A 12,168-nucleotide genomic window follows, 5' to 3' on the forward strand; every position below is an offset into this window, starting at 1 on the left:
ACATGGTAACCATGGTAACTGCATCCTCTCATATAGGAGAGCAAGGTTTCATATCTCTCTCCCACACAACACACACTCGTGCGTGTGTGTGCGGCGTGCACACACGGACCCACCATACCAAGAGATGTATCATAATATCATCATTCATCTTAGTTCAATGATTTCAGGATTAGTAAGTATTTTCAATAAAAAAAGATTACGGTAACTGCTAAATTAAGATTAAACTTGTAGCAGAGTACTATTGCAGTATTGACACTTTTGCAGTACAAAATGTGAGTATACTTTTTCCACCACTGGCTACTAGAGGGATCAGGGATTGCTGAGGTGGAGTGAAGTGCCACACACCCATGTAACCAGCACCCAGCCAGTACTGACAGCACATCGTATTGGTGTGGGGGTGTCTGGGTTTGAACCTGGCGGTGTGGGGGTGTCTGGGTTTGAACCTGGCGGTGTGGGGGTGTCTGGGTTTGAACCTGGCAGTGTGGGGGTGTCTGGGTTTGAACCTGGTGGTGTGGGGGTGTCTGGGTTTGAACCTGGCGGTGTGGGGGTGTCTGAGTTTGAACCTGGCGGTGTGGGGGTGTTTGGGTTTGAACCTGGCGGTGTGGGGGTGTCTGGGTGGTGTGGGGGTGTCTGGGTTTGAACCTGGCGATGTGGGGGTGTTTGGGTTTGAACCTGGCATTGTGGGGGTGTTTGGGTTTGAACCTGGCGGTGTGGGGGTGTCTGGGTTTGAACCTGGCGGTGTGGGGGTGTTTGGGTTTGAACCTGGCGGTGTGGGGGTGTCTGGGTTTGAACCTGGCGGTGTGGGGGTGTCTGGGTTTGAACCTGGAGGTGTGGGGGTGTTTGGGTTTGAACCTGGCGGTGTGGGGGTGTCTGGGTTTGAACCTGGCGGTGTGGGGGTGTTTGGGTTTGAACCTGGCGGTGTGGGGGTGTTTGGGTTTGAACCTGGCGGTGTGGGGGTGTTTGGGTTTGAACCTGGCGGTGTGGGGGTGTTTGGGTTTGAACCTGGCGGTGTGGGGGTGTTTGTGTTTGAACCTGGCGGTGTGGGGGTGTTTGGGTTTGAACCATGGCGGTGTGGGGGTGTCTGGGCGGTGTGGGGGTGTCTGGGTTTGAACCTGGCGGTGTGGGGGTGTTTGGGTTTGAACCTGGCGGTGTGGGGGTGTTTGGGTTTGAACCTGGCGGTGTGGGGGTGTTTGGGTTTGAACCTGGCGGTGTGGGGGTGTTTGGGTTTGAACCTGGCGGTGTGGGGGTGTTTGGGTTTGAACCATGGCGGTGTGGGGGTGTCTGGGCGGTGTGGGGGTGTCTGGGTTTGAACCTGGCGGTGTGGGGGTGTTTGGTTTTGAACCTGGCGGTGTGGGGGTGTTTGGGTTTGAACCATGGTGGTGTGGGGGTGTTTGGGTTTGAACCATGGCGATGTGGAGGTGTCTGGGTCTGAACCCGGGTGAAACCTTGTGATTCACAGACAGTTGCTCTGTGACTGCACTGTCCTGGAGTGGACACAAACAAAGAGCTGATTGGCCAAAAGTAAATGTTTTAAGAGACGGAGGGTTTGATTTTCAAAAGGTCCCATGAATATGAAAATACTTAAGGGTTGTTCATGTTCGAGGAATATACTGCCTTTATATCATTCTTCTCTTCTCTTCTCTTCTCTTCTCTTCTCTTCTCTTCTCTTCTCTTCTCTTCTCTTCTCTTCTCTTCTCTTCTCTTCTCTTCTCTTCTCTTCTCTTCTCTTCTCTCTCTTCTCTTCTATTTTTTGTCATGGTCTATAGCCCTAGGGCTGGACATATGTGTGTATGTGTGTGTGCGTGCGTGCGTGCGTGCGTGCGTGCGTGCGTGCGTGCGTGCGTGCGTGCGTGCGTGCGTGCGTGCGACACGTGTGTCTCTTTCTCTTTCTGTCTTTCTCTCAAGCTCTATTTAATTCAGAAGGCTCTATTGACACACAGTACCCCCCCCCCCCCCCCCCACACACACACACACACACACACATAGTACCCCCCCCCCCCCCCTCTCTTTTCTCTCTCTCTCCATATTTCTGTTCTTTGGCATATTTGTGCTCCAGGGAGGAACTTCTTTCTTCATTTCTGTTGCTTCTGTTTTCTGCTTGGCTTCCTCCCCCTCCTCCTCTCAGTCACTCAACCTCTGCTGCTCTGGCCTCTCTTTCTCCAGGGAGTGAGAGAAGAGAGTGAGAGAAGAGAGAGAGAGATAGAGAGAGAGAGAGAGAGAGAGAGAGAGAGAGAGAGAGAGAGAGAGGATGAAAGAGTATGAGAAGCTGTATCAGTAAATCATGTTCCGATCCGATTTGTTCCGATCCGATTTGTTGATACGATACCTGCAAAACCGGTCAGTCAGTCAGTCAGTCAGTCAGTCAGTCAGTCAGTCAGTCAGTCAGTCAGTCCATCCATCTGTCATGCCACCATATATGGCCGTCTCCATATATGAAGATCACGACACTGACCTCATCAAACCCTGGATACTTAGCCACACATGGAGAAGACTGGATCATCACCTAGATCTGCATATATGGAGCCGGCCAGCAACATCTGACCTCAACCTCAAACCCTTAGATCTCCATATATGGAGCTGACCTGTTCTGACATTCCATATTGATCCTTCCCCACCCATCTTTCCTCTTCGATGTCTCCCTTTTGACTGATACCTGTTCAATTGTCCATTCAAACTCCAAAGTTATTAGCACAGCCGTGCCCGGCAGCCGGCCGAAACTAGAGTTCTCAACAGACCCGAAAATACCTGGGCCCTAACTGAGCTGGCCTTACTAATTAGCACACATTTTACGCCCTATACCCGGCATTCCCAGACCTGTAGTTTCACCGCGAGGGCAAGGTCACCCTCAGGGCGTCTTAGCTGGTTATAGCCCTACTGGTGTGAATAAGTATTTTGTGATTTGTATTGTTAAGTGTGTTATGTTGTGCCCTATGTTTTGTCATGCTCATGGGGTATCGTCTACCTTTTTTTTTGTTTAATACAAATATTGAAATACAAATAATGGGCCAATACATTATTTTCATGGGAATTTATCATAGCTGGGGCGCATTTATCATAGCTGGGGGCGTAAAGATTTGGCTTTTGGTGTCTATAGTTTTTGAATTTTGGTGTTGGTATGGGTATAATGATTTCAAAAAGCTGTGCAAACGTATTGGGAGCGCCCCCTAGTGGTCTGTTTACACAGACTCAAATATTAGACACTTACAGGTATGGTTGAAAACCAAAATAATTGATATTTTTCTGTTACTATTGGGTGTGCTAAATAACATACTAAAATCTTAGGAAAAACGAACAACCAGAAAGGCATCGTTTTCAAGATGGCGTCCACGGTGGCTAAAATGAGCTAAAATACCTATAAACTGGGAATGAACATGTAAAAAATCATAACAATTATGCAATACTACTTTTTGAATTTTGGCATGGTGTTAGGTATGGGCATAAGGTTTTCAAAAACCATCGCAAACTAATTTGGCTCGCCCCCTAGTGGTCTAAATTCTTACGAAAAACAAACATCTAGAATGGCATCGTTTGCACGATGGCGTCCACGATGGAGCTGCCGGGAGCTTAAAATGCCTATGGTTTCATTGCAAATCGACCACTAGGGGGCGAGCAAAATTAGTTTGCAATGGTTTTTGAAAACCGTATGACCATACCTAACACCATGCCAAAATTCAAAAAGCAGTTACCAAGTGCATAATTGTTATGATTTTTTACGTGATGCTGCCGGGAGCTAAAATGCCTATAAACTGTATAAACTGTGATTAATGTAAAAAATCATAACAATTATGCACTTGGTAACTGCTCTTTGAATTTTGGCATGCTGTTAGGTATGGTCATAAGGTTTTAAAAAACCATCGTAAACTAATTTGGCTCGCCCCCTAGTGGTCGGTTTGCAACTTTGGAATGAAACAGGCATTTTAAGCTACCGGCAGCCATCATGGACGCCATCTTGAAAACGATGCCATTCAAGTTGTTAGTTTTCCGTAAAAAATGTGTATGTTATTTAGCACACCGAATGGTAACAGAATCCATTGAAAAATCTCTTCTATCAATTATTTGGGGTTCCAACCATATACTGACATAATAAACACTCTTTCTCTCTTTGCTGCACTTCTGGGGTAGTTATTAGCAGACTATTGATTAGACGGTCTGCCCAGTAACAGGAAAGTCAGGTTTCAGCAAAAGCCCAGTTTTCATCATTAGCCATGTGTCCTGTTGGCCTACCCTCGAGTAAGTAGCCTAACTAATGTTTCAGTGACAATGGTATGTCAATGCTGAGATAATACAAATGTAACACTGCGTGAAAAGAGGAGTTAACGGGCAATTATGAGCACTGTATTTTGCCCGTAAACCTCAAGTTTAGCAGGCATTTAATATACGGTAATGGGTGTGATGGTACAATTCGGGAGTTTACCGGAGTTTGCTGGAAAGTGGAGTTTCCTGTAATATACACATCCGTATTCCATGCTGTTTGCGCAGTTGATGCATGATGCATGGGTAGACAAATAGATTGACAGATAATGTAGATGAAAGGACAAAACATTGCATGAAACATAGTGGAAGTTTTGACGTACGTTTTGACGTCTTCTGCTGCCATCTGCTGGTTAGGACTCAGAAGTGCAGTAAAATGTAATGGGTGCTGAAAATAGGTATTCACTCAGGTGAAGTCAAATGGTCAGTGGTAGAAGTACTCAGATGTTTTACTAACAAGTAGCAATGCCACAATGTAGAAATACTGTTACAATTAAAACTCCTGTATTTAAAATATTACTTGAGTAAAAGACAGTATACTGCTTTATGTTGCCGAGACATGGACACTCACATTTGATGTAACATATGGGCGGCCGCGGACCACATCAGAAACGTAGAGCTCGACGGAGGCCTCCCAAGGGTCACAGACAAGGTCAGAGGGAGAGAAGGACGGCTGGCAGGGCACTGTGTCAATCACTGGAAGGCCACAAGGGGGTTGAAGTGCGGTTCCGTTATTTTTTCCCCGCCTAATATTGAACCAGTTCAGAGTGTTTCCACTGGAAGTGAATTGGTTCAGATCAGATTCAGAACCCTAAAAGTTGGTTCAGGACTGGAACATTAAAAAAAGACTTATATTCACTACATTACACTATATTCTAAATTACACTATATTCTACAGGTTGGAAGATACAGATGCGATATAAATCTGCAGGCAAACCAGGCAAAAGCAAGCAAAAAAATTATCATCATTAAAAAAAGACTGGCTGGCATTGATGACGATTGCATTTGGCCCGTGAAATGGACACTTTGAGCAGTCATATTGGACACAGTGCTGGCCAGGCCTGGAATCGAACCTGGGTCAAATGGGTCTGGGGACGTCCTGCCCCTAAATATTAAACTTGTGGAAATGCAAGCCGTTTCACAAGCGTTGCTGCTCTCCACAGAGGGTGTGGAGAGCAGCAATTTGCAGTGGACGCATTGTGAGCTTGCAGATCAGCTATTTTCAAATGGACAAACATAAAACATCAATTCCCTCAAGTAACTGTAGGAGCCATTATGATGGTGGTATTATTTGTTATGTTGGCAGTATTTTATTGGACCCTTGGTGGCAGGCTCTAGATTTGACAGCACTGCTGTGTAGGCTATTTAGAGGGTCACAGGTGCAGTGATGAGACAAGGATACAGAGACCGTTCTTACCAGTCAGGCAGCAGGCAGAAGCAGTTTCACTACGGAAACCACACTGCAATATAACTGGTATGGTATGTTCATTACAACTGCAATGAACTTCAATAAATACAACTAAAATGGCAATATCGACTGGACATCCATCTCATCTGTTTACTTTGTTTCACTGTCTACTCTGAGTCTGCGTAGGATCACTCCCAGGGCGATACCATACATACCTGATACCTGTGAAGTAACGTACAAGAGAATACAGAACATTAGGTGGAAATTGCTGTTACAGTAACTATAGTAAGTAAAGCTACACTATTTGCCTCAGTCTGAGTAGAATATAAAGTATAAAATATTGAAAAATGGAAATAGTAAAAGCACTTCAAAATTGTAGGCTACTTGAGGGCTAATTGTAGGCTACTTGTAGGCCTAGCCTGACAGCATGTCGCGGGTTCGAGTCCCGATCCCGATGAACTTCGCTGTGTGTCTTCCTCCCCATCTCTCTCCGTTTCCTGTCGACTTACTGTGAATCTATCAATAAAGGCAAAAAGCCCCCAAAATATCTTTAAAAAACAGTAAATGTAGTAATTGGCTACTTTCCACCACTGCAAAACATATTAATTCAGCTCAGATTACCACAATTTAAATGTTTTCACAATGTAATCTGGTGAACAAAACTAAGAATAAGACATAGAGAAAGGATATTTTAGCTATCTATAATCAGCATTGTCACCCACAGCGATAGGAGCTCTAAGTAGATTCAATTCAGTCAAAGAATCACAACAGATAAAAAGGTGCATTGTTTATTTCTTCTCTATACATGACATCCAGTTTTTCGTTTGTGCTAAAGTATATACATCAAATATAGATAAAAGTGTGTGTGTGTGTGTGTGTGTGTGTGTGTGTGTGTGTGTGTGTGTGTGTGTGTGTGTGTGTGTGTGTGTGTGTGTGTGTGTGTGTGTGTGTGTGTGTGTGTGTGTGTGTGTGTGAGTGTGAGTGAGAGAGAGAGAAAAGAGGGTTATATAAATAACAACAAAATAATAACTTTTGTTTAAATCAAGGTGCTAAATCTGGGAGTTTTGTTCAAGCCTGAGACAGGTTTACTTCGATCTCTCCAGGCTCATTAAAGCATGCTAGTACACTATGACCTTGGGGATACAAACTGCGGGGGGGGGGGGGGGGGGGGGGGTACATTTCATCACCCAGGGTGTGCCAGGACCAATACAACTACCGGTATACCCATGCCCAGCTGTGTAACATTTCACCCCCAAAAGCCTTTTCTAAAATGATGTTTTCAATTGAACTGTAGATGGGTCATGTTTCTTGGCAAAACAATGTCATCTGCCGGGGGCGGGTAAAGTCACCATAAAAGTTAGATAATATGACAAATGTCACTCCCCAAATGTGACAAATGTCACCCCCAAATGTGTCAAATGTCACACCCAAAAGAAAAAATACCTTTTAATGTACCCATTAATAGATAATCCCAAGGGCCGATTGTGCAATTAAACAGTTAATTCAAAGAGTCTTAGCATGCATTAAAATCCTGGATATTTTAATTCAGCCAGACTTGTTTGGTTACACACTTGCTAGTGTAATATTTATCCATTGCTTTGTTAGGATTCATTCAGTTTAGCAGTGCAAACAAACTGTTTAGTAAGTCTGTGCAACCATATGTCACCATGCAGGGCTGATTTCAGCCCGCCGCCTATAGCTTCTTTAGCACGTACTGTACCAAAGTTGTGGCAGCAATAGATGGACCAATTAATTTCCTAATAAGCAAGACATTGGTTAATTGTCCATTTTGTCTAACATTTCACTTGTTGAAGAAAATGTATCCACTTCCAGTGAATATCCCTAATGTATGTTACTTTTGTTAAAATCAGCTAGCGACATTGCCATGCGACTTAGAATGAATGGGCTATGCACACAGAATAACTCCTACTTCCGGCCTTTCTGGGTGTTACTGATGATGCTAATTAAGGCATTTAGTTTGCAGTGGTGCTCGAACCTTTTAATTTCAAGGACCCCCATAACCATAACCCACTCTAAGAAACTTTGAGACCAACTTGTGGGTTGTGTTTCCGTTTCCGTGAGTCAACAAGCACAGCAGCACCCTGACTCTGTTTGACCAGAATGGAACAGAGCCTTCATTACTATCATTGGTAACACCTGTGAAGGACGCGGGAAGGGACCAAAGTTCTTTCCAAAATGGCGTGCGTGTGTGCATAGAGCCTATTAGGCTATCATTTCTTCATCGGTGTGGTGTGAGGACAGTAGGACACTAACAACAACCAGTATACAGTAGGTTACAACTCTTAATAGAACTTCACCGGTTGATCAGTCAGGGCCAACAAGAAGATTCTGGTCCCAGCTCGAAAAGGTCCACATTATTGTCTTGTCATGGAAACAAAATAGTATTCCCATTGTTTAATTGAAACCTGAATAATGAGTTTGGAGTACAGGGATAAGGGATTGTTCAAAAACATTATAATATGGCAATTTGTCTTTTATATTTTTGTATTTGTTGTATGAGCATAGCACGCTAGGTAAGTGTTTACATCATTCCCTTTATTATATTAGCATGCCAATAACTTTGTTATCCTATCCTTTTATTTATTCTTAAAGGCTATCCAGCATCTTCCAACTAAGAGTACCTGCAGCGGCAGACAGATGGAGAACCTCCACAAAAGTAAATTACAAGATGACCTCAGCAGTTGAAGATGGCCACATGCTACTTTGTAAGTCTTAGATCTTCCCTGGAAAAATTCAATGTAGCGACGCACTTCGTCCCTGCGCATGTGCATTGTCTTTATTTTAAATTTTGAATGTCCATTGCAATGATAAATTATGGGTACTTGTTTGACGGACAACACTAAATTTTGTGACTCTGGATATGTTGGATTTCTTTTTTTTTTAAATTTTTATCCCACGATTTTGCAACCCAGTTTTTTCACCCAGTGCCAATTATCTAATGTAATCCTGGGCGCTACACTTCCTCTGCCAACCTGGGGGGGCAGTGGACTGACCTCATGACTCCTTCTATGCATGAGGAGTCCAAGCTGCTTCTTTTCACCTGACAGGGTGGAATTTCCCTGGCCGGACGTAGCGCGTGGAAGGAACACGTTATTCCGACCAGTTCCTTTCCCCTCCATCAGGTGCCCCGGCTGGCCAGGGGGAGGTAGTTTTAGAGACCAGGATTACTGCATGTTTTTGTGAGGATACCTACCCTAGGGGACACGGGGAGAACATGCAAACTCCACAAAGAAAGGCCCTTTCGCCAACCCCACCTTGGGTATAGGATATGTTGGATTTTGAGTATAGATAATGTAGATGAAACACATTTTTTCCACTCTTGGACTTTTTGTCAGCTAGATTGACAGTAAAAGATACACACATATTATGAAGGCCTTTCCTTTACGTTTTGGTATAATGTTAAAATGAGTTGTGTTAAAGTCATTAGTATAGATGGTTAATTGTAATTAGCTAAGTTTAAGAATAGTTAGGCATTAGGTTAGAGATGGTTAATTTCAGCTATTAGCTTAAAATGGTTGCAGCTTAGGCATTAGGCTAGACCGTTATATTATACATGTGGCTTTGGCGAGGTTAAGATCAGGGGAAGGATCTGGGAGCTAGGTTAGTGGTTGAGATTAAGAAATGAAAGAAATCCGCACACCATTTTCTGCTCCCAGATATTTATTTTACTGAAGTGGTAACGTTTCGGGGCCACAGCCCTTCCTCAGACCTGAAGGGCTGCGGCCCGAAACTTTACCACTTCAGTAAAATAAATATCTGGGAGCAGAAAGTGGTGTGCGGATTTCTTTCTTTTCTTTATTTGTGACTTTATTTGATCCAGCACCCAGCCTAGTAGGTGCATAGATGTGTGTGGTCCTTTTGTCTGTTTTTTCAGCCTCCTCTACCACTAGTGGTTGAGATTGACCTCAAGCTCCCTGAATCAGAGCTTGTATGAACTCTGGTTACCAGTTCAGGAGTCACACATTTGATAGAACACTAAAGCAATATTTATGATTCCATGCTGGGAGAGACTTAATTCCTAGGATGCCCCTGGAAATGTTCTCTTTCTGTTATGTGCTAGTGTCATGTTATTAATTTGTTATTGGTCGTGGGAATAATATAATGAGTTATGTTGGTCTATTTTATATCATTTATTGTGTATGTGTGTAGATTGATTGGTCATCATGGAGGATGGGTGCAACTATAGAGAGCACCCCTCTCCCTTCTGTGCTGCGAGGTGATTTAGTTTGGTGTGAATCATCACAAAACATTGTTCCTCTAAAAAGTAATGACTACTCCTTCCAATTTGATACAAAGTGGTCTTTCATCATTGCCTGGCTCCAGCCCTAAATCGCTAGCCACGAGTCCACGACCATTAAAAAAATATGTTCTGGTAATGAAGTGAAACAAAATGGAAATTTGAGTATCAGGCTAGTTTCATCACTGTGATTGGCTGAGGAAGCACCCAGCCCGTAACCTCTAACCTTTCTAAATCGCTGTGTGATCTGGTCTAGACCGGATGATACAAAAAAAAAGAAGAAAACAAAACAATATTGTATTCCCGTTTGTGGTTTCCGGATTTCTTGGCATTGCTTTGTTTTGCTCCCCCCCTGTTTGTCTTTAGTCTCGCCAGTCGCTATGAGTTGGAATAAAATATGAATATAACAAATTCATTATTCCAAGACGTAGGCTACTTGAAGAAACGTGTCGTATTCATATGCTGCATCAAGGCTTTTATTGGGTAGGCCATAAAATGATGCCATTGATCACGGGGAATTGATCATGTAGTCATCCTGCCTGATGACTACAAATCAATGACTATAACATGACGTAAATTACCATCCGCTCCCGACCGGATCATAAACCCGAAAAGGAATGCTTCCCAGGATATCCAGCCCGTTTCACTATAAGTCACAAAATGGTTTGTGAAAAGTCATTCCAGCTGGTCTTGAATGCTTATAATGAGGATGATCTGAATGGGTTTATTATGGGGAGTCTGAGTACTCTAGCTACTGTAGCATTCCATCTTTGAACTGACGGCACACAAAGTGAAAGCCTGAGGCTTAGATGTTACACCCATGCCACATGCTATGTATTAAGCATTCCACTGTGATCTTGACCTTTGACTGGTTTGAAAAAAATCAATCAAAAATCAAATCAAGTATTCTATCCTCTACTACTTAGTCTACCCCACCTACTCTGCCAAGTTTGATGCAAATCGGGTTAAACCTGTCCTAGTAATTGCTATGCTGTGACAGGCAAACAGCCAGTAATTCATATTTAGTCGCTCGATTGGGCATGGGGTGTTAAAACGTGAGTCAGTATCAGTGAGTATCAGTATCACAAAGGGATACTTTATTACCTCATGTTAAACAGGATGTTTCACACAGGTATACAGGGACCTACAACAAAGGAGGAAACAGAGGAGGAAACCTGAGCCACATACACAGATTGTATCTCTCTCTCTGGCTCTCAACTCTCTCAACAGCCTTAATTCATATCATTTAAAGTAATGTAAAGTAATGAGACAGCAAAGTTGGCCTTTTTGAAGCCCTTTAAAAAAAACTAATAATAACTTAAGTGTTAAGACAGTGAAGAACGCATGTTAAGCCTAACATTAGCTAGCCTTTACATTTACTGTTAATGTACCTCATCTCATGTTATACCAAAATGAAATACCAATTTCACAGCAGGTCTAAATCTCTAGTCATCATTATTGCAGCATGGTACAGTAGTTACTCTAAGCTGACCTATAGAGTCTCTAACATCACAGAACACTGCCACAGAACGACAAGCTCACTGCTATTACTGACTACCTTTTAAATACAAGTCTATGAAGGATGCTCAGGACAACAAACACTTCACCTTGTTGTGTTTGTGATTAATTTGCTGCAAGTCTGCCAGGTGCAACGTATGACGGCCTTCACATTCGCACGCACCCACGCATACAAGTTCATTAAGAGTTTCATTAAGAGTCCCTGCAGCTCCATTTCCACATTTTTAAACCCATTCTCTTTGGTAACTTTAGGGACCACAGAATTTAAGGACCTTTCAGTCATTAATGGACTTGTTGGTTAAGGTCAAGGAGCTACTAAAGATTAAAGGGTTTGTTAAGATTAAGGAGTTTGAGTATGAAAGGCTGAAAAGAAATGTAATGCTATGTTATACATATTTACAATATTTTAAAAAGTATATGTACCTTGGCTAATGGGTAATCCTCTCAGTCACTTTTTGAGGGGCGCTAGCCCCTCCAATGCATATGGCTTTTGAAGATTACGTCATATGGCAACCAAGTCTATGGATTTTTTGTTCAGAGGACTTATGACGTAAATCATTTTCCAGCCAAGTCTATTGACTTTGAGGATATGACAATGTTTGTTTAGAGCTCTTAAATATGACATAAATTGTTTGCCAGTCAAGTATGTTTGTTTAGGGCACTAAATTACGGCGTAAGACCTTGTCGATGTGGCCGATAGGGCGCCCCTCACTTCACACAAGTGTGATTTTTA

At 43.0% G+C, this 12,168-nt stretch overlaps 1 protein-coding gene across 1 annotated transcript in view; it reads right to left on the reverse strand.

Annotated features, from left to right (window-relative positions):
• The window catches only part of apbb3 (amyloid beta (A4) precursor protein-binding, family B, member 3), a gene marked incomplete at both ends in the record, with an annotated part of 46,722 nt that overhangs the window by 1,121 nt on the left and 33,433 nt on the right, over window positions 1-12,168 (reverse strand). The window contains 2 exons of the mRNA XM_079508044.1: window positions 372-1,484; window positions 5,831-5,881. Of these exons, the coding sequence (XP_079364170.1) occupies window positions 372-1,484; window positions 5,831-5,881 (1,164 nt within the window). The remainder of the gene's footprint in view (window positions 1-371; window positions 1,485-5,830; window positions 5,882-12,168) is intronic.

Source organism: Electrona antarctica, assembly GCF_951216825.1.
Source record: "Electrona antarctica genome assembly, chromosome: 8".
Lineage (NCBI taxonomy): Eukaryota > Metazoa > Chordata > Actinopteri > Myctophiformes > Myctophidae > Electrona > Electrona antarctica.